Raw genomic sequence first — 23045 nt, 5'->3', positions numbered from 1 at the left:
GTATTTATGTTTTAGGAATATAATAAAGCGTAAGAAAAGAAAATAATTTGGCAGACTTTGTGACGTAGCCGGCGGACTTTGATCGTAGAAGATACGCATGACTGACTTCGTCGCACTTACGAAAGTCATTGAAGTCAAATTGTAGATTTGGTTTTTACAAAACCTTAATTTACTTAAAAATATCTCAAGAATAACATTTTGAACAAGTGTTTCTGATTTACCAATGTTTTAACTCCTGTTTTACCCAATCGCTTAGTTTGGTCGTTAGAATAGATTTAGTTTAATTTTTAGGTTAATAATATTCGAAAATACAATATGTCCTTGGCCGTTCGTTGCGCAAAAATAGCGCGTCTGTCTGGAGTTTTCACAAGAACATCTACATACTGCCGCTGTAAGTATTTTTCTCACAAGTAGGTTTATGTGCACACAAAATATTTCATCAAAACAACAAAAATTTGGAGAAGAAAAATTATAAAAGTACTTCCATATTTAAAGCTGTTTTTGTCCAATACCTACCTAACTTTTTTGGCTAAATGTTTTATTAAAAGTTATTCATAAACCTAATTTTTAGATCCAGCACAAAGAATGTTGTCGACATCAGGAATTTTGCAAGGTACTGCTGAAAAAAATGTTGCATAAAAACACAAACTAACTTATATATCAACTTTTTGTAGGCAAGCACCTGAACATGGAAATTAAGGATGATATTGCTGTGTTAAGACTGGACAAAGCTGGTGCAACGGTAATTTTGATTGTCACATACAAATTTACAATTATTGTTCACATAGAAATACGGGTCACGTCTAAAACTGCAGGCCCACTTGGCCCGCTAGGCCCAGCACTTGGCACGCCCGATGCAATGGAAAAAACTGCGGGCCCACAGTGTTTATACTTGCGAGAGATGCGACAAGCACTGGATATAATGGGCCCGCCGTTTTCCCCACAGTTTTTATACTTGCGAGAAGCATGCCAATCGGGCCCGCAATTTTTTAATTGCATGAAGCTAGCCAAGTGATCCAAGTGGGCCCACAGTTTTAGACGTGACCGTAGAAATACTGCATTTTTAAGTCAAACTTCTAGAACAATTTTTGAAAATTGAATTGTAAAACTTGTTTCTTTTACACAATTATTTTCTATACTTTCTCACAAAAGATGATCGATTATTAAGGATGCTTTCCAATAATCAATAACTCTCAAATCATAAAGAATTCTGTTATGTTTTTTGGGGGGTAGACTCTGAATCCATTCGGACCAAATACTTGTCCAGATTATGAGAAGACTGTTTTGTTCTTCTGCACCGCTTACCCATAGCAATATTTTTTTTTTGAAAAAAGTTAAAATATTAAATATATTTAAGCATATCTGACATTTCATCATTGTGTTGTCACAATATCAGGCCCAAACTCAACAATAATGTCTTGTTGGTATTTAAAAATAATAAACTTATTATTTATCTAGTAGTTACAAAAACTTATTAATATTTATTTCGATTATGGCAGATGAATTCTCTGAATCAAGAGGTGTTTGAAGACTTTCAGGAAGCATTTACAGACATCCAAAAAAACAAAAGTATCAAAGGTGCCGTTCTGATTTCAGCCAAGCCTGGTTCTTTTATTGCTGGAGCTGATATAGAGTGAGTTTTGCAACACATGTTTTGTGCCCAAATGATTTTATGCGTTGATTGTTACAATTTTAATCTTAAGTTTAAAACATTAAATTACACGTTAATCACATTTAAGACAATTTTTTTTTCCATGTATGATAAAAACATTTTGCTTTCAATTTAAACAAATAAATAGGCAAATTGTTTTTGTAAAGACAGTTTTTATCAAAAGGTGAATATTCTCTTCTTAACACTTTGCTTTTAAAGGATGATTAAAGCGACCAAAAGTGCCGAAGAAGTGGTTGAGATGTCAACAAATGGCCAGAACGCATTTAATCAACTGGAAAACAGTAAAAAGCCATTTGTTGCTGCAATTCATGGTGTAGCACTGGGTGGTGGGCTTGAGGTAGGTCAGTTTGTTATATTTTATATCAACCAAGACAAAAATGCATGTTACTTGAATGTGCTGGCTTAGACCAGTACGAGGCTTAGTTCAAGTATTCATATTTTCATTGTGCTGCGTTCAACTGTATACATATATACATATAAATATAATGTCATGCTTGGTATACCACTTCACTAAAGTGAGATCTTGTAGTTTGAAAGCAGTTCAAAGAACAGTTATAAAAGCAAAAATAATCAAACCCATTCTTTTTGTAATGTGACATAAGTAAACCTTTCCATATTTATTTTTAAATTTCAAAAAGTAATTGACAAATTAACTGACTTTTTACATCTTACAATGTATTAAAATAGTCTAATAAAAAATTCTAGAAAAATTGTTTAAAATCTATAATATTAAGTGAAATCAAACCAGTTTACAATAACAAAAAGACACAACCATACATAGCTATATTAGGCAAAATTGGATTCAAATTGGATTCGATTCAATGTAATATTCTACTTTAAAAATCCCTACATACTTACATAGCATTTTTGTTGTTGTTCCAGTTTGCACTGGCGTGTCACTATCGTATTGCTACCAACCATCGCAAGACCAACCTTGGGGTACCAGAAGTGATGCTTGGAATTTTACCAGGTATTAATCTGATTTATATAGAAGCTAAATGTTCACACATATGCCAAACATTTGTGAATGGAAAGTACCAAAAAGTCGAAACTCTAGGTATATGTAAGAACTGAGCTAAAGACAATGCAAGCTGTTAAGATCCATAAGGTGTTCAGATGGTGACAATAGATTGGGCTTTTCTGGCTAAGTTATGGCCCTTTAGTTTTTTGGGAGTAACAGGCTGAAAGTCATACCTTACAAACAGTGGTGGGATTCACCCGGTTTGCACCTGTTCTATAGAACCATCTCACGAAATTTAATGAGATCAGAGAACCGGTTATCATTAGTGGTTACTGTCAATGGACTTTTTGTAACAGAACTGACTGAAAAATATAACTTTTGTGATAGAACCTGCTGACAAAAAATTTTAATCCCACCACGGCTTACAACATCTGCACAACAGTGTACGGTCTGCAGTTCACTTCATATTCTAATGGCTCAACACTTCCACAACATTACCCACACAAACAAAGTTACAACTAGTTTAAATGTAATATGAATCCTTTTTCCTTACCTACACCTACTGCTTGAAGAGTAGTAATAGTGGACATGGCATGCCTGCCGTGTATAGTAACATTCATAATATCAACATTTTAACCATACTTTTAAGGTGCCGGTGGAACAACTAGACTTCCCGCATTGGTTGGAATCTCGTCAGCTTTGGACATGGCTCTTACTGGCAAAAACATTAAAGCGAAGAAAGCAAAGAGAATGGGACTGGTTGATCAACTAGTTGAGCCTTTAGGTTGGTTACAATTGTTTATAATAGCACACATATTGTTTTTATTCATGGTTTTTCTGTCTGTATCACCCCAAAACAGTTGGACTGTAAACACCCCCATGTATAAAAAAAAACTGCAAAGACATGTATATATATATATGTTTTACAATATCAGCTTAGGGTTTCAATTTAAAAGTAAACATTTTTTTTGTAATAATCGGGTGTAGTTATTAGTTAGTGTGTAGGATAGGGGTGTACAACTTTTGTCACTGTAGGGCCAAGTACAATTACCATGATTAGATTGTGGGCCACACCTTTATATATCACAAGGCGGTTTTACTTTGTTGCATACCAAATATGCCTAACTACAGGTAAAATTTGCATTTGATTCTAGCCGCATTATTGTCAGAGCACAGTAAAATAGACCAGGCGCATTGATCTTTTTAAAAATGCATAATAATTGGACTCATTTCCAGTACATTTAAAATCCAAGATTCTCTGCAGGCCGAACAACCTTTAATTAAATGGGGGCTTTCGGGCCGCAGGTTGCCCACCCCTGGTCTAGGACTAAACCCATAATGCCTTAGGATAACTTTTACTTTGATTTTGCCGTTCAGTCACACTTGTTTGCTTACAGGTCCAGGAGTTATGGATCCTGAGATCGGAACGATGAAATATCTGGAGGAAGTGGCTATACAAGCTGCACGTGGGCTGGCTGATGGGAGTCTGAAAAAACCTGAACCCAAACGTGCAATGCCAGACAGTAAGACATGTTGCTGGTGTAAGGGCTGCAGCATATTTAAAAATTCCCACTAAACTTCTGGGTTTAAAAATGTAGCTGGTCTCCCATATGCTACAGGAGTATTTGCAGTATAGAACACCTTAGCTGGGGGACACAACTTTTTGCTGGCCACATTACAGGTTTTTATGTCACTTACAATTGCTAGTGTAACCACTGACTGAAGATCACCAGTTACAAATCTTGCGTTTTTTGTCCTATAAAGTCATTACAGACCAGTTTTTAACTGAGAACAGAAGATTTTTTATACTTATGGTCAAAAGTGTCCTAAGGGTGCTATTCATTTAGGTCAGTGGTTCTCAACTGGTGGTCCATGATGACTTTTTGGGAGATCCACAAGATGTTAATTATTTTTGGTGATAAACTCGAAACAGTTGCATATAGTTAAATGAATATTCAGTTTAAAATAGGCCTATCCAAACTATTGACCATTTATTGTTAGCTGTCAGTTATTTGATATCACTCCTCGAAATTTTGTATTGAAAGAATATATTTCAAGTCAATATACTTGTTATGGATGCTTTCTTTATCCTTATTTAACAATGGGCTTGTGGTCTATGGCTTAAATCGAGTTGAGAACCACTAAATTAGGGCATTAAACAGTGATAATGGAACTAATAATGTTAAAAAGTTGCACAAAACTGTGTTTCTTTGTCAAACAAAACTTGCCATTATGACTAGCAAACCATAGATTTTCCATACAAGAACTCAAGACAACTTTCTTATGGTGACTTCGCAGGTCCTCAGCCAACTAATAATTCTATTTTTCATAGAAATCTTATCGTGGTTGCTTCAATATGATTCTGCCCGGGAATATTTCTTCAAAAATATGGTGAAAGCAAAAGTGATGAAACAGACCAAGGGTTTATATCCCGCCCCTCTCGCTATAGCTGATGTAAGTTGCCAATAAAATGATACTAATAAATTTGGTAGTCAAAATTTCCTTTACATTTCATTCTAAATCCCAAATTAAATTACAGTTAATCGCATATTATATTTTGTTGCCTACTGAATTAAAGTTTTGATATATATAATTTAAATGCATATTTTTTTTAAATTATGTTACATTTCATTGCATATTTCATTTTTTTTTTGCATGCTGAATTATAAATGATTTTCTAATAATTGCTTACTTCATTTTTTTACTGCTGAATTCTAAATGATATTCCAGTTAAATGCATATTTCATTTTAATGCATCTTAAATTTCTTACAAAAAACTTGTGGGGCCTTGTTGGTGGTTCGTAAAAAAAACTCTTCATTTTAATCTAAACCCATTGTGTGTCAATCAACCACCTATAGGGAAACTTCCATAATATATCTGCTGAAAACTAAATTGTGCAAATTCTTTCAGGCAGTAGTAGATCTGTGTTCATCACTTCATTTGTGTCTTGCAGGTTATTAAAGAAGGGATCGCCAACGGCAAAGAGGCTGGAGCGAAAATGGAAGCAGAGACATTCGGCAGACTTTCCCAAACTAATGAATCGAAAGCTCTCATTGGTTTATATGATGGACAAACTCATTGCAAGAAAAATCGATTCGGTCAACCTCTAAGATCTCCAAAGTAAGATCAACAAACAATAAAAATACTTTTGAGCCACTTTACAGTTCGCCAAAGAAAAAACTATTGTTAGACTTATGGCTTTTTTAAGACCACAAAAAGATGTTTACATTGTAACACAGGTCAAAATTAATGTTATTGCAGTATAATGAAAATTGTTTATTGGTAAAAAAGTAAACTGCAAACAGTGTCCACTATTTCGACCTATAAGGTCTTGTCAGTGCCGCTGGTGACGAGAGATCGGCCGTATTGGCCAGTGTCCACAGGTTCTGAGATTCTAGTTGCTGGTTACATGTTTAATCTAGTAAACAAAAAGTTTTGCATTTATCTTCAATTGTAAACTTGTATTGTTTACAGGAACCTTGCAGTACTTGGTGCAGGTTTAATGGGAGCGGGAGTTGCACAGGTCAGTATGGACAAGGGATATAATGTTGTCTTGAAGGATTCCTTTAGCGCTGGACTTGCAAGAGGACAGGACCAAATCTACAAAGGATTTGACTTGGCTGCCAAAAAGAAGAAAATCACAACGTAAGTATTTGGTTCATAGATACTCCAATTTTGCCAAGTTTTGTTTTCCATTTTACTCAGTGGCCTTTTCAACAAATTTCTCACTTACAATTTAAAACATTTTCATTCCTTTCTAATACACTACATAGGAGATGCTAAACCATGCAAAAATGGCTTGAAAGTTATATTCCCAGAGCTGAAGTGTCTAATTACAAATCACACATAAAAATTAAAGTAAATTCTTTTCCTTAAGTTTAAAATTCTCCCCATGTTGGGAACCACTGCTTTAACTTGTATTCGTCTTGACAGATGTCATTTGATCAATTTTTCAGGACTGAAAACATTTACTTGTGTTTTTGAGTATAGTCACAATTTTAATGTTTATTTTTCTTGTGTAGTTTTGAAAGGGACCAAATCGTTGCTAACTTGGATGCTACTCTATCTTATGACTCACTTAAAAATGCCGACATGGTGATTGAGGCGGTTTTCGAAGACATAAAAGTGAAGCACAATGTTGTGAAGGAAACTGAGGCAGTAAGTATATGTTGCAAATGCTTTGAGCTTGTATACAATAACAGGGGAATAGCTTTTGTCATTTGTGATGAAATATATATTTACATCAGTTTAAATTGTGTAAAATAAAATGTGAGAGCAATGAAATAGAAGCTGCAAAACAAGAATATGTGCAATTTGGTCTAAATATATATTTGACCACAAATCGCAAACTTGTACATTTTTATTGCACTTGTTAACCACAGTACTGCACAGACAAGCGGTTTTCCTTGTCTCGAAGGAGTGTAGGTGGTACTTTGTCTGTCATTTTCACAAATCATCAGTTAAACCTTATAGGTCGAAACAGTGTGCACTGTCTGCAGCTTATCATTGATTGGCTCTATGCTTTTACACCAGTTAAAATTGTGTATGATATAAAGTGCAAGCAATGAAACAGGAGCCGAAATCAAGATTATATGCAATTGGGTGTAATGTTTCCGTAATATCCACTACTTTTAATCTGGTGTTAGTATTTCAATCTCATCATATTTTATGTATTAAGGCAGTGGTTCCCAACCAGGGCCCTTGGCCCCCCAGGGGGGCCACGAGCTGTGTTCCGGGGGGCCTCGGGCGTAGATTTACAAGAAACACCCACTAAAAAGTCATTTTCACTTTTAACTTTATACCCGAGTTTAATGGACTATTTCACATACTATTTGTTTACAGTGCAGTTTATCAGGCTCATTTACTCTATTAGACCTGTTTATGGGCAAAATCAATACCGCATTCCAACGCGAGATTGCCATCTACATTTTAAGGGGGCCACAGGTCCTACATGGTAACTTGAAGGGGGCCACGAGGCCAAAAAGTTACATTAAGGGGGCCATGGTCCATGAAAGGTTGGGAACCACTGTATTAAGGGGTGTGTTTTGAAATCAACAAACTGTTGGGAAGGCAATACTATTTTTTTTTTAAATAACACTGATACAGAGTTTTTTTGAGTTTTTTTTTTATTAAATGGGCTTTTCAAAGAGCTTTAAAACATTCTGCTACAAAGTTTATAGAGCTCTTCTGGCAATTGTATTTTTACTAGGACGTGGGAATAAAAGTACATTTGCCAGAATAGCTCTGTAAACATGATATTATGCCTGAAAGCAATAGCTTATGTATTCTGCTAATACTTTGTTCTGATTTTACAATTTGGTGACGACTTGTTCAAAAACTGACTTTGCTGTTTAAACTCTTGCAGGTCATTCCTGAGCATTGTGTGTTCGCTTCAAACACTTCAGCTCTGCCCATTGCAGACATCGCCAAAGCTAGCAAGAGACCCGAAAAGGTACTTTTTCGAGCTTGTACTTTTGGGCTCGCCTCCTACTTTCAGGCTGTTTGCAACCCTGAACCGAATTCCACTGTTAGTTTTTTGCACCAAGGCGGGTTTCATTTACATTTTACTTTAGACCAGGGGCGGGCAACATACGGCCCGCGGGCCGGATCCGGCCCGCGACGGGTTTTTGAGCGGCCCGCAGACAGAATCCGGTCTTACATGATAATGTGGCCTGCGGCCACAGTCTGCCGCAACCCCCACTACTTGCTTACTACGTCAAATTATAGTTGTAACGGACAGTAACGCTCCACAATAGCTAAAAAAACTTTCCCGCAGTTGTTACCATTGCACCTTCCGTCCATTGTTACGACATAACTGCCAACCTTGTGTGGGGCCTGCTTTCACGGTTTCCTTTGTTTCCACACGTGTTGCCTAATTAGTAGGGCAAGTTTTTGTTGCACTTAAATCGTGAAAAAGTTGCACTTAATTTTAACAAAAGTTGCAGTAAAAAGTTGCATTAATGCACAAGTTTTTTAATATTGTTAGGGTATGAGATACTCGAAAGGTTCCGTTGTATTACCCAACAGTTTAAGATTTGCAGGGTGTGTGCTTGTTCCGTTTCTTTCTTCGCTATTCAATCGATCATGTACACATTTGCATACATGTTTTTTAGGTTTGAAACCTACATGACAGCATTTCGCTGTCAGCTCCTGCAGAGCTGTCAAATTTGGTACTTTCCCATTTCACGGACGACCGCCGAAATTACACTTTTTTGCAAATCAAAGAGAATAGAACCATACTGGAAGTAGTTTTTTAGCATGTTTTTTAAATCACTCCTTAACATTTTGCGCAACACTTGATAAAAGTTGCATGAAAAATAGAAAAAAGTTGCAACATAAAATTCCTACAAACAGCTCATAACACCATACTACATAAATTCTCAGTATTTAGGAAGCTGTTAAAAAAAGTTGCAAAAACTTGCCCTACTAATTAGTGTTTCAGCAGTATCTAAGTCTGTGGTGTATGCATTAAATTTGTTGTGGTAAATAATTTTATGTTATATCAGTTAGATTGTTTGGACTGTATTGTAATTGTGACGTTCTTGATTGTATTTGGTTTAGAAGGTCAAAATTCCGTTTTAAATCACTGGATAAATACGCGAATCGATTCAGAAATCCGGCCCGCCAAGCACTTCATTTTCCCATATCAGGCCCGCCGACTGGAGAAGTTGCCCGCCCCTGCTTTAGACAGTGCTCAAGAAAAAGGTGCATTTGCACTTGTTACAACTCATAAGGCATCTTTATGCTGTTTTACTGAAAAGCATTTGTTATTTTTTTCAGAAATAAGCTGTCACCAACACCAACTAAAAGGTGATAGTCGATGGCGCCTATATACAATGACATTGCTAGCCTACATTATGCCTTGTTTATAAGTGGTAACTTAGAACAATTACTGTTTAGTCAAAATGTTTACAATACATTACATCCAGTGGTGGGATTCAAATTTTTTGTCAGCCGGTTCTATCACAAAGTCATATTTTTCAGCCGGTTCTGTTACAAAAAATCCATTGACAGTAACCAGTAATGCTAACCGGTTTGCTGATCTCATAAAATTTTGTGTGACGGTTCTAGAACCGGTGCGAACCGGCTGAATCCCACCCATGGGTACATCTTAATATGTGTCCTAAGCAGCCAATGTTTTTAATCAATAGTACTTTTTTAGTGTTGTGATTCTCAATACAAAATGTACATTGATAATTTATTTTCAGGTGATCGGAATGCATTACTTCTCACCGGTAGATAAAATGCAACTGCTTGAAATCATCACAACCGACAAAACGTCGAAAGACACAACAGCTGCTGCTGTACAAGTCGGTCTCAAGCAAGGAAAACTGGTCATTGTTGTAAAGGTGCGAGAAACTAACACAAATATTGTCCATTTTTACTCTTATCTCTTTTTTTACATTTTTTAGTGAATAACTGTTAGGTTGTAAGTTTTTGTTCGGTAAAACTGTTTTATCTCTTTTTTTACCAAATCACTCTAACAAACATATACTTTTTGTGTTTTTCGTTGCAGTAAATTAATCCTACTTCATATTTTCTACCTCATTATGAACTTTATGAGGATATACGTCAATATACCATAAAAACAGTGTAAAAATTCAATCATCTTTCTTGAACGTTTTCGCATGCTTTGAACCACATTAGGGATTAAATGTTTAACCTAAATTTATTCACAAATCCGTTACATTTTTCGGTTTTCAAGCTTTTTCCTGCTAATACAATAATACAGTAAACATTGGTTAATACGGTCCCGTTTGGACCAAAAAAAATCCGGTTTAGGTGAAGGTTTAGTGTAATTGATGTTATTTTCTTGTTTAACTACTAGTGATGGGACGGGTACCCGGTACTCGGTATCGATGGTATCGAACGATTTCAGTGGTATCGATACTCGTACTCGGTATCGAAATATTTTGTCTCAGTTTTCGATACCAACGTGCGAGTACCGAAGGCCGATTTACGCTATAAGAACACTGAAAACTTTGTGCCAATATATGCTTCGGACAGCACAAATTTGGGAAAAAGTTCCGCCAGGTTAGGTATTTTTTTCGCTATCGTATGGAGATTACTTTTTTCTGCATGTGTGTGTGCACGCCTGTACGCCGGCCATGGCAGATAAATTAGCAGGTGATGTACAACTAAGTACAACACTGTACTTAAGTACTCGGTAATCGTACTCGGTACTCGGTATCGAAGGTATATACATGTGGTACTCGTACTCGGTATCGGTACTCGCTTCAAAACCTGGTATCGTCCCATCACTATTAACTGCCTGGTGAGCATAAACTTCCCCTGCTTATCATATTCATTTACACAGGACGGTCCTGGTTTCTATACAACTCGTCTTCTGGCACCAACTCTCTCCGAAGTTATGCGGCTCCTGCAAGAGGGAGTTTCCCCACAGAAGCTCGACAAACTCGCTACGTCATTCGGATTTCCCGTTGGCATAGCAACGCTGCTGGATGAGGTTAGTTCCAGCGGTTGGCCGAGAAAATAAGCACGTTCAAGTTTTTGAACGTTTCAAGCAGGTTTCTAAACGAGCTTGGTGCAGTTAACCATTGCGCTTGTTACATGCACGACTTTGCAAGCTTAAAGCGGGTTTTCTAACGAGCTTCATGCAGTCAACCATTGCGCTTGTTACATGCACGACTTTGCAAGCTTAAAGCGGCTTTTCTAACGAGCTTCGCGCAGTCAACCATTGCGCTTGTTACATGCACGACTTTGCAAGCTTGAAGCGGGTTTCCTAACGAGCTTCGTGCTGTCAACCATAGCGCTTGTTACATTCACGACTTTGCAAGCTTTAATCGGGTTTCCTAACCACTATTTTGGCAAATTTTAAGTTTTTTCATTCAAACAATTCAAACTCACAAGTGTTGATGTTTGATTGACAGGTTGGAATTGACGTAGCTGTCCACGTGTCAGATTATCTTGGTGGAGTTTTCGGGGAGCGCTTTGCCGGTGGAAACGTGGAGGTTTTACGCCGCCTAGTGGACAGCGGATGTGCAGGTGAGTGATGACGTCGTTGGCATTGTGACGTCATAGCTTTCAATTTGCTTTCGTTTGGCGTAATTTTTCAAAGATTTGCATTTCTTTTGTATCTCAAGTAATCTTTTTTTGCCCAATGAAAATTTTAAATTTGTTCAAACGCATTAAAGCAAAATTTTCTCTTGACGTGTGGGAATGCTTTAGTGACGGCTGGATTTGCTACTTTAAATGTGATTCAAATAGTAAATCCTTACTGACAAATCAACATTAAATTACATAATGTTTTTACTTATAAGCTTATATTACCCAATAACCACCGCTATACCTGGTTTAAACCACAAATAAGAACAAAAATAGCGATTGCATAATGGCTAAGCTTTTAATATAGGTATGTTATTAAATCACAGAACGCCGGGCCTATTAAAGACGGTTAATCGAATCAGCCGGTCACCAAGCATTTTAGCCTACGCCTTGCCATATATGAATGCTTGTTGACCGGCTGATTCGGTATAACGCCTTGAATATGCCTGGTGTACTATGATTTATATATGAGTGTGCCATGATCGCTGGTCGACATGAAGCTTCAGGGCTGATCCCAGTTATGAATTTATGTTCATCTAAACTAGTTATTCTATTGTTATTCTTGTGTTTTCTAGGTCGAAAGTCCGGCAAAGGTTTATATGTTTACGGCAAATCCAAGAACAGATCTTTGAACGACAAAGCAACTGAAATTCTTAAAGCTTTCGCGATTGAGCCAGTTGCATCTGTGTAAGAAATTATTCTTTGCAAATTAAATCTGAATTTTTAGGATTCTTTTTTAAAAATCTAAACCTAATGATTTTATTTTATGCCCTTGCTTCTACATCTCAAGTATTTTTCGAAATAAATATATTTTTTGGAATTTTAGATTGCATTTTTTTATTTAATAATTAAACATTTGAATAACTAACTTTAAGCCTAATCTGCATTTAGGTTTAGAGAAAAAAAATTTGGCAGCACGTAATTTTTTTTAAAGGTGTTTCAAAATTGTTTTGAAACTAATTGTCTACGGTATAAGGCCACTAAAAACACTTCTACAACATTGAATTGTTCACCACTGAGCCTGTGTAGCTCAGTTGGTAGAGTGCGGGTCCAGGAAAGACTCCAGTCGTGGGTTCGAATCCCACCTCAGGCTAGACTTTTCTAGCGTACGCCTTGGCATATGGGAATGCTTGGTGACCGGCTGATTCGTTATAACCCCTTCAATGGGTCTGGCTTCGTGTGAACAATATTTTTTATCAATCTTTTCACAGTTCAAGCGACAGTGATATCCAACTTCGACTTATATCAAGATTTGTCAACGAAGCGCTGATGACTTTGCAGGAGGGAATACTAGATAACCCAGTAAGTTGAAGTTATGCTGTAAACCCTGATTCTCAAATTGTGCGCTACTAGAGATTTGTACTTTTTCCCGTAACCCGGTAACTTATGCTGTAATGATTCTGCAAGAGATTTGTTTTGTTTTGCAACATGCACTGCAGTGACCTTTGGTTATCCCGGACCCGTTTGGACCATAAAATGTGTCGGGATTAGGCGAAGATCCGGATTCACTGGATCCGATTTAACCGAAGTTTAACTGTCCAACTTTTAGAAGTTAACGACAAAATGTGTGCCCAGAAACTCATTTTGTTTCTGTTTGTCACCAAAAGCACTCCAAACCCAAAACAACAAATCGTAAATAATCTTTGTAAAACAAAATTGTTTTGAGCCTTTTTGTATGTAACAATCAAAACCTTTTTTTGACTATTTTGTTACCAAACACAATCCCACCCCTATCACTGTAGTAGCATATTGTTTTCTATCAACCATTTTTGTGTGTGTTTTATCCTGAAAAATGTGCCTCAAAATACAGTCAGTCTGTAAATCAAGCTCAAAACATTCGAAAAAACGCCGAGTAAATAAACACAATGTGTCTGTATCTCTTTAAATGTCCATCTTATTTTGCAATGATCAAGGCCTCTTAATCAATAACTGCTTTATTCGGTCGGTGGTCTTCATAAAACTCTAATTTTTCTCTTTCAGTTGGAAGGAGATATTGGAGCGGTATTCGGGCTTGGTTTTCCACCACAGTTTGGAGGTAAGTATTTTGAACTAGCAATTTTTTAGTTGTTTGTTGCTGCATTTTGTCCCCCGATGGACAGAAATACGGGATACGTTGCTTTGCTGCCTGACGCATTCGTTTGTGAAGTTTTTCTGTTTGTCCAAGTTACCAAGACCGACTTGTGATCACAAGGTTGTTGGTTCTAATCCTATCTCGGTCGCTTGTGTTTCCCTGAGCAATAAACTTGAGCGGCAACAAGTCATGATTTTTGAAAACATCAAGTAAAATTGGTTCAAAATAAAACAAAAGATGAAAAACTAGTAAAGACTAAAATAAATCCATTTATTTTGCCCACTTGCGGCGGAAAATGTATGACTTGTACTGTGAAAAATATCCACGGGATGGCGCACAGAAGCGATTTATACTCAAAAGTGTTTGGGTTCCTGTAAAAAGCGCCAACCACATTTTGTAACAATTTTCAGTTGTTGACGTATACTTACACACTATGCACGTCATAATAACATTATAATTACGTCACAAGGTCACACAAATCACATTACGTTAGAAAAGGTCGGAGCCAAAATGCAGGCAAAACGTCGCATTGCAGAAAACATGTTTTATGTAAACATTACTGCACAATTCCTAGACGAGCGATTTTTATTTCAAGTAATAACTTGATGTCGATATTCAGTGATTCTACTAGAAAGACCCCTTCCACACACACCAAACAAATGTTTATTATAAAATATGTTCAAAGTTACGACCATGAGAAAATTTTGAGCCTGGATTTTAATTGCACGTGTTTGCCTTTGACAGTGACGCACAAATACGCGGGTGGGTATTTGACGCCGTGGGTCTAGTTTCAGGAAAACAACACTTGGTCTTGTTGAATACGTGACCGTGGCCACATACTTGAGTATAGGCACGAAGTGTTGACTGACGTTAGGCTTGTTTGCGTGAAAAACCACCAGCTCTGAACCCAAGTGGTTCAACTGAATAATGAGTGTAACTGCAACACTTGCTAAAAGCACAAGGATTTTTTTAGTTGGACGCCTTAAACTGGTTTTCTAACAAGCTTTGTTCAGCCAACCAATACGATTGTTACATAAATCAACACATAAATTTTAAGCGGGTTTCTTAACCAGCTTCGTTCAGTCAACCATGGCGCTTGTCACATAAAATCAATTTGTTTTTAAAGCGGGTTTCTTAACCAGCTTCGTTCAGTCAACCATGGCGTTTGTTACATAAATTAATCTTGTTTTTAACGGGTTTCCCAACGAGCTTCGTTCAGTCAACCATTGCGCTTGTTACATAAATAACTATTAACTTTGCAAGAGGGTTTCTTAACAAGCTTCGATCATTCAGTCCAGGCGTTTATTTCATGCATAGCTTTGACTATAGCGCTTGTTACATGTACGCCTTAACCAGCTTTTTTGGGACGAGCTCAGTGCAGTCAACCATAGCGTTTTTCATGCATGGCTTCGCACGCTTAAAGCGGGTTTCCGAACCAGCTTAAACCTACCAACCTTAAAGTTCGTTTTCTTTACCATTTTGTTAGCTTTGCAATAGCATAGTGCTGTTATAAATAGCTTCAAAAGTCCAAACTTAACGCGGCTTCCGCAAGTCGGCCAACTGTCATATTTCCAAACGTCCGCTCTTTAATGAAGCTTAATGCCAAGGGGGCGGGTGGTGGGCGTTGCCAGCATGACGTCATCACGTTGTGTGCGCCAGATCACGTTTACACAAAAGAGGGCGAGTTTAGTGAATTCGATTTCAGGGATAATATTGGATTTTTTGTCGTTCTGCCTCCTGATAAATGTATCTGTTATTCAGGATGTCAAAATATCGTACTGAATATTTAGGTATTGGATTTTGAGCATTCGAAATAAGTGGAAGCGTTTGTTTTCGGGTTGAAGTGTGTTTACTTGGACAAATATATTTCACCGCAAAACCATGGTCAATAAAAAACAACTCAAAAGGGAGTAAGTAATGAAAAGGTTAAACCTCTATCTCAAACACATCAAATGTTTGTTATTGTTAATCAGCATTCTTTGTCAGAGCTATAACCGGGGTTGCCGTCGACATGGACCCCAAAATAAGGACAATCAAAACATTAAGTGTTCATACCAAACGTAACAAACGTTTTTGAACAAATCTTTGCATTTATACGAGTCATGACATATCATACGCCATATATTTTGCCAAAAACAATCAGTTCGAACAACTCCTCGTTCATAGAAATATTTCGTGCATCTCACGACAGCTCGGGTCTGGGTTTACTTCCACTTGTAGCATGGATTTGACTTGTATTTGTTGAGTATAAGACAAAATAAGGACTCAGGTCCAAAATAACGACAAATCTTAGAAATAAGGGCTGTATGGCGACCCTGGTTATAGCTTAATAACAACCATCATTTTTTTGCAGGTCCTTTCCGTTACGTTGACTTGCATGGCGCAGCGCCTCTAGTGGAAAGCATGCGCCGTTATGAGGCCGCATATGGCGCCGCCTTTACACCGTGTCAGCTGCTGCTAGATCATGCTAATGACGTCACAAAGAAGTTTCACACGTCATAGAGGTCCGGGGATTTTTTTCCAGTATCGAAAGTTTGATTTTTTTGCGTTACTCCTTGTATTTCAATAGTTTCCACCAGTTTTGTTCTGTGTGCTTTGTTGATGACGTGTTCGGATGCATTATGACGTCACTGTGGTGACGTAACGGCACGATGACGTAATTGTAAGTCGCCCTTTGTCGAAAGGTACAACAACACGAATATGAAAAGCGTTTAAAAAGTTCAAATTCTCGATGTTGATTGGCTGTAATTGACACGTGACAAATCCTTTGCGTACGAAGGGAGTCAATAAACTGTTTTTGAAATCTTTAGCCGGAAAAAGTCGATTCAATCAGAATTGTAAGTCGGGCGGGTTCGGGCTTAGGTTTGACTTTACACTCTGTTCTAGTATTTATGGGTCCCCTTCCCTGAAGGGGACACATATTGTTTTTGTCCGTATTTTTTTTTTCTTTTTTCTTTTTTTCTTTTTTTCTTTTTTTCTTTTTTTCTTTATTTCTTTATTTCTTTTTTTCCGTCTAACGCGGATTTGTTCCCACGTTTTGGTCACGAAAGAATGCTTCAAACTTTTTCAAATTTACACACATTACAGATATTGGTCTAAAGATGGTCCATGTGAATTTTGACCCCGTTTGAACCCTCGGTTCACCCACAGCCCCCCAAAACGTGAAATTTTTAGCGCGGATTTGTTCCCACGTTTTGGTCAAGAAAGAATGGTTCAAACTTTTTCAAATTTACACACATTACAGATATTGGTCTAAAGATGGTCCATGTGAATTTTGACCCCGTTTGATCCCTCGGTTCACCCACAGCACCCCAAAACGTGAAATTTTTAGCGAGGATTTGTTCCCACGTTTTGGTCACGAAAGAATGCTTCAAACTTTTTCAATTTTATACACATTACAGATATTGGTCTAAAGATGGTCCATGTGAATTTTGACCCCGTATGACCCAGAGATTCACCCGCAGGCCCCCGAAACGTAAATGTGTCTAACGCTCGTTTGGTCAAGAAAGACACTGTAGGCAGAAGTACCAAGAGAGTAACTCACTGGTTTACGATAGCGGGAGGGCTCAGCTTGACGTCGGACAGACGTTTTACGAGACATCGTTTCAGTGATTAGAAATCAGCTGTTTTGCACAGCAATGCTATGTCGTTTTATTAAGTTATCACTCACATTTTTAGTTTTGGCGAAGGTTTTACACCTATGACGTGATTTAAGCCTAATAACCGTGCTTCGGTTTTTCTATATGTCAAGAAAAACTTTGTTAATAAAAGTTAAGATGAAAAAATTAACTTGACTTTTTTGCCAAATAAATGTTTTTTTAAATGCTCGCTGTCAGGTTGGCCGCCGCATGATCACGGGTTACTTAAGGTCAACTAGTCGGTATTACAAACACAGCTCAGAACTTTCTTCATAACGTAGCGTTTTTTTAACAATCAATTTAGGAGTCAATACTCAAGGCATGTATAAATTAGGCTTAACAGTATTGTTGCACACGAATGACGGCGTGCTATTGAAAACGGTGTCAAAAGGTCAAACAGTCGTTTGGCGTGTGCACCCTGAGAGGTTACTACAGGTCAATGGTACTCATTTTGCGAAACAAAGTTAAATGAAAAACAATTTGTTATGTATACACTTGTAGCAAATTGCTTTTTAATTTAAAGTGTCTGTAACACAACTGTTACAGCTTTCTAAAAAAAATTGCCCGACCTTGGAGGACTATATCTGGGTTAAAGCAAGAGATTAGATTTAAGTCTTTGTTACGTTTTTTTAATGTTTTTGTAATTACATGAATAGTGCAAAAAGAATACGAACAATTTTTTTTATTGTTGGGTTAATGCTTTCTAAAAATTTGTCCTTAAGAATGTAAAAATCACCGCAACATTTGTTTACCGTAAATCCGCACAAACATGCGTGTGGGGACCCATTAGTTTTTGTTTACAAAAACAATCATATGTGTAGATCAAATGATGTGTATAGTAAATTGGTAAATATCGTATAGAATATATAAAATGGAAGTCTATCAGAAAGCCACTCTTCTAGTTTTTGAATAAATTTAACTAGCTAAATAGCCAGTTGTTTGACCTGACCTAATTTCAAACATCCTTAAAACGCCTTGTTCAAAACCAATTGTCTATTTTGTTTGTTCCAAACTATGTTTGTGTTCCAAACTATGTGAAGCCGAACATTTTACCGTGAGTTTTGCCTGTCTGTTAGAATTACCGATGGCCGAAAGATCGGAACAGCTATTTTATGAACCATACATGTAAATAATATATAAGCTGAGATCTTCATACACACGTACTGGGATGAGCCATGGAGCATTCGTGCAGACCAGCCATCACGGTACACTCCTATATGAATCACAGTACACCAGGCCGAGTGAAGGCGTTATACCGAATCCAAGTATTCCCCTATGGCAGTGAAACTCGTTGAGGCCATGGACCAATAGTTTAACTAAAACAATATCGTGTACCAGTCCATTGTTAAGTACAGATAAAGAACCATCCACAACAAGCATATTGACTACTCCTTCAATACATAATTTCAAAGAGTGATATCAGCCAACTAACAGCAAACAATAAATGCCCAATAACTTGGATAAGATTTTTTTTAAACTGAATATTCAATCATTATATCTGCAACTATTTCCAGTTTATCCCCAAATACAATTAACGTCCTGTGGACCACCAATTGAGAACCACTGGCAAAGCAACGGCTAGAAAAATCTAGCCTGCGGTGGGATTCGAACCCTCGATTGGAGTCTTTCCGGGACACATAACAACACATCGAAGACCATTTGATTCGGTACAACGCTGGCATGCTGTGATTTACAAAAAAATAAGCCTATCATTCTCAGTACTCTGTTTAATTACTTTTTACAAAAAATAATTTGACCCAGTACTTTGCAATTCGACAACGAAAAAGCACGTAAAATAGTTTGAACATTTTTATTTGGCCAAGTTAGGACTAACGGACGGCTGATGGTCTGAAAGGGTTGGCTCACGTTAAACAAAACCCAGACGATCAAGAATCATACTTAGGAGTGTCCTGGACTGCGCTCGCTGGTTATTTGCCTGTGTTCGTTCTAAGCAACCACACCTCTTGAAGCAAACAGTTTTTCCCGCCCAAAGCCAATCAGACAAACACTTAACACTCCAAAACGGCTTTTCATTGCTTGTTAACGATGCCGGGCAACCGTACTTGGACAATGGTGATATCGAACAAGTGCCAATACACGCCCATTAGTTAGGATGTTTGTCAGAGGGGTGGACACTTATCTTACTAACTGGAATGTGGTATAGTGGTCTGGTGATTTTATACCCACACAAAATAGCACGGATAATATCATGGTTAAGTCTATGAGAAATGGTTATATTTGGCCTGCTCCTACCATTAAGGGTAAACAACTATCTTATTTACATACCTAAAGAAATCAGCACCATCTTTTTTTAAGACAGCAAAAATAAAATTTAACAAAAAGATGTGTTTTTACTGTTACCCGCTGCCCTAAACTTGTTTAATTTCTGCAAAGATCGCTAGTTCTAGCCTTCTGAAATTTCCTAATTTTTAGTAAGTTATATCGAATCTTTCTAGACTATCTTTGTCTCAACGATCCACAAACTTTTGTACTGCTTTTGGTTTTTATATTTGCAAAAGAAGGAATAAGGCAAGGCAAAAAAATGAACGAATTGGAAACGTGAGAAATAAACAAGGCTTTGTGACGAAACAATCGCAATTGTTACGTCACAGCGCAAGCCAGGAACGGTGCAAAACTTTCCCAGTCAGGGGGAAATGAAATAATGTTGACGAACTGAAACAAGATAAGCCCCCTTTCGGGTAAGACTTTGCACCGGCCCTGAGAGGGAATGAACTCGTAAACATGTACAGTAAGGGATGGTTATACTGCTATTTTAGGGGGGCTCTCTGGGAGAGCGGTAACAGTAAGAAACGGGTTGAAACTGAAATGGAACAAGGAAAAAACGCTTTTTAAAGCGGAACACAGCGATGAAATAAAATGGCATTACGTTGATTTTGACACCGTTAACATAAGTGGGGAGAACCCAGCAGCGGTGGGGGGCAGACTGACGTAAACAGCCTGAGGTTGGGGGGTCGCACCTTCAAGTTTGGGGGCAATTTTTACTTGGCTCCTTGACACCCCGTATGGGGCAGAAAGGGGGTGCACACTGGGGGCTCTTTTCGACATCACGTCAAGGTTGAAGGCGGGCGGTGAGGGCGGTTTTGCAGCTTGTGACGTCACACGATTGATTTCCTGTTGCCAGTTAGGGATCTTCCGGTTTCCGGTGTGACGTTTCATGTGCTTGGTCAGGTGATCACTACGCATAAACCGGCGATCGCAGGACGGACACGCGAATCGCTTTTCGCCGGTGTGCGTCCTTCGGTGACGTGAAAGTTCATCGGAACGCGCGAAACATTTACCGCACCCTTCCCAGTCGCACTTGAACGGTTTCTCGCCAGTGTGTGTGCGCAGGTGCGCCTTCAAGTGGCTACTTTTGAAGTAAGTTTTTCCGCAGTTATCATAGGTACAAATGTGAGTGCGTCGCCGACCGTTTTCCGGCGACAAAACCGGTTTAGGCGATTCTGGGGCGACAGGAGCAGGCGCCAGGGTGTGAAGCTTGGGTGAGCTTGGCGGGGTAGCTTCTTTCAAATCAGGGGTGATTTTAGGGACTGGGGGGGTGTTGAATCTTGGGGCAGCTGCATCAGGTCGCATCATAAGTAAGACAGCGGTGCTGGCCTGCTGCAAGGCTTGTACGTTGCCCATAATCATAATCGGCATGGTGTGAATGTTGCTGTTGCCATGAATAGGCTGCAGCTGGGCTCCATGGGCTTGGGCGATCTTTACACCTTGAATAGAAGACGCAGGGATCATAGCGGATTCAGAGATTGTTGGCAAAGTGAACGTTGGACTCGGCATTTCAACTTTAACCTGCTTCGGATCTACACTGGTTTCACTTCGCTCGTTTTCAATTTCCATTTCGCTGGTCTCAGAGTGCTGGTCTTCGGGTTTTGGGCTCTGGTAGCCGTTGTTCGTGGGTGAGGCCGCTGGAGTGAGGTAAATTGGGGTTTCAAGGCCTGGACTGTTTGTGGAACGCGGGGCGTCCATGCTGGCTGGGGAATTACACTCGCTGGTAGGAAATGTGGGCACGTACCACCCGGGATGAGGCAATTCTTTGTCTACGCAGCAGTTGTCACGAAAGCGCCTGTGGCTCTCGGTGTGCTCGTTGCCATGCACGTCGGTAACCATGGTAGCGGTTTCCTTGCCGCTCATAGCAACGGTGGGTCGAGCGTTGGTTAGACTGGTGACTCCGTTTTGGGCGTCAACTGTTGGTGGCGGAGTGTATGGGGGCGTCAACACCTGAAAAACAGTCAAAAAGTTAGTACATGTTGTTGGATGAAAATCGTATCATTCCAGGCTATGGTTATTTTCCAACATAAATCAAATGTTTGACCAAATACCAAAAACCAAAACTTTTAACCAAATTTTGTAAACGCACCATTCTTGTTCGTTCAGCTTCATTATCCGAATTCTGCATTGCTTCAATCTCCCTCAAATTCTCTTTGTATTGTTTCCTGTATCGAAGTCTCGGCGGTAAAACTGGCTTTCGTTGTGAAGTGGCGGTCTGATGGTGCATGGATAAAAGAGCATCAGCTGCCTCACAGTCGTTACAACCGCCACATGAAGCGCTGTTGTGTCTTGATCGTGTATCAGAATCAGTGACGTCAGAGCGTTGACAATGGTGCACGAACGAGTCCATTGTGTTCGTTGATTGAAACTGTGTCTGTTAAAAAAGAAAAGCGGTTAAATACCATTACTGCAGACCTATGCAAAAAAGTACAGCTAACGCCCCGTTTGCTATCAGCCAATCAGAGCCCAGGGGCGGGGCCAGCGCTCTAACACGCAGGGTATCACGCGTCGCGGGTTAAAAAGTCACGCAGTGAGCATGCGCTTGCCGCGTGCCCCACCAATTGGGTCACGACGGCCAGAGTTCAGTTCGTCTCTCCGAGATAATAAAAGAAACAAGGCTGGGAGGAGTGAGAGGGAAGCGTTATTGCGAACGCTTAGTGATATCTCGACGTAATTGGATTTGTCCAACGCCTCTGGTTCTTTTCTTACTACGAACTGTTTTGAAACTTTGTAGACCCTCGGGGCAGAACTAATACTTGAGGAGCTATAAAAAGTTATGTAATTTTTCGAACTGGCCCAACCGCACATTAGTGGCTATTTAAAATTGTGTATTTTAAACACACTGCCATTTTCAGAATATGATAACAAAGAGTTATTTTCCAAATTAAAGTATTTTAAATGTGGCTTACTGAAATGTCCTAATCTTGAACGTTTTTAATTTATTATGATATCACAGGCAAAAATCATTTATCAAACGACATGCTAGGTTTCTTAATACCGTTTTTTCACATAATAGCATAACACTTGCTGTAATAAGTCTCCAACTTAAAAGCAAAAGCTACTACTACTCCTTCTGACTTGAAATATATTTATTGCGCAGCTAAAATGTAGAAATAAACTAAAAGTAGCAACAAAAAACAAAAGCTTACCTCGTATTCGTCAATCTTAGCTGGCGAAGATGGAAGAGATCTCATACTTTACAAAATAATAATCCTTTTTACTCTCAGCAGCAACGAGTGTAGGTTGCTTGTGACTCTTAGCTGGTCGATTAACGTTGTGTCAGCAGTTGGCTTGAGAAGCGGCACAATAACAATCTCACAAATGGGCGGTGGATCCGTTTCAGCCAATCA

The 23045-nt window shown here is 38.6% G+C and overlaps 2 protein-coding genes across 2 annotated transcripts; one reads left to right on the top strand and one right to left on the bottom strand.

Moving 5' to 3' along the window:
- The first annotated feature begins 230 nt into the window (after positions 1-230).
- LOC145228118 (trifunctional enzyme subunit alpha, mitochondrial-like) lies at positions 231-16580 on the top strand. Its single transcript, XM_080093111.1, has 20 exons — positions 231-391; positions 572-613; positions 675-742; positions 1500-1633; positions 1871-2009; positions 2555-2642; positions 3283-3417; positions 4031-4156; positions 4966-5087; positions 5588-5754; positions 6109-6279; positions 6657-6792; positions 8000-8086; positions 9843-9983; positions 10952-11101; positions 11526-11640; positions 12276-12387; positions 12912-13002; positions 13681-13735; positions 16125-16580. Exons 1-20 carry the CDS (start codon positions 316-318, stop codon positions 16271-16273), a joined length of 2304 nt encoding a protein of 767 aa, XP_079949237.1. The 5' UTR covers positions 231-315; the 3' UTR covers positions 16274-16580.
- Positions 16581-19892: 3312 nt separating this feature from the next.
- On the bottom strand, positions 19893-23020 carry LOC145228119 (uncharacterized). The gene is made up of 3 exons (XM_080093112.1): positions 22845-23020; positions 21785-22069; positions 19893-21645 (listed from the first exon to the last, which is right to left on the bottom strand). Exons 1-3 carry the CDS (start codon positions 22887-22889, stop codon positions 20293-20295), a joined length of 1683 nt encoding a protein of 560 aa, XP_079949238.1. The 5' UTR covers positions 22890-23020; the 3' UTR covers positions 19893-20292.
- Between the last annotated feature and the right edge of the window lie 25 nt (positions 23021-23045).

This window comes from Phallusia mammillata, chromosome 5, assembly GCF_965637545.1.
Source record: "Phallusia mammillata chromosome 5, kaPhaMamm4.hap1.1, whole genome shotgun sequence".
Taxonomy (NCBI): domain Eukaryota; kingdom Metazoa; phylum Chordata; class Ascidiacea; order Phlebobranchia; family Ascidiidae; genus Phallusia; species Phallusia mammillata.
The sequence above is the reverse complement of the archived record's forward strand: the minus strand, read 5'-3'. Positions and strand labels throughout refer to the sequence as shown.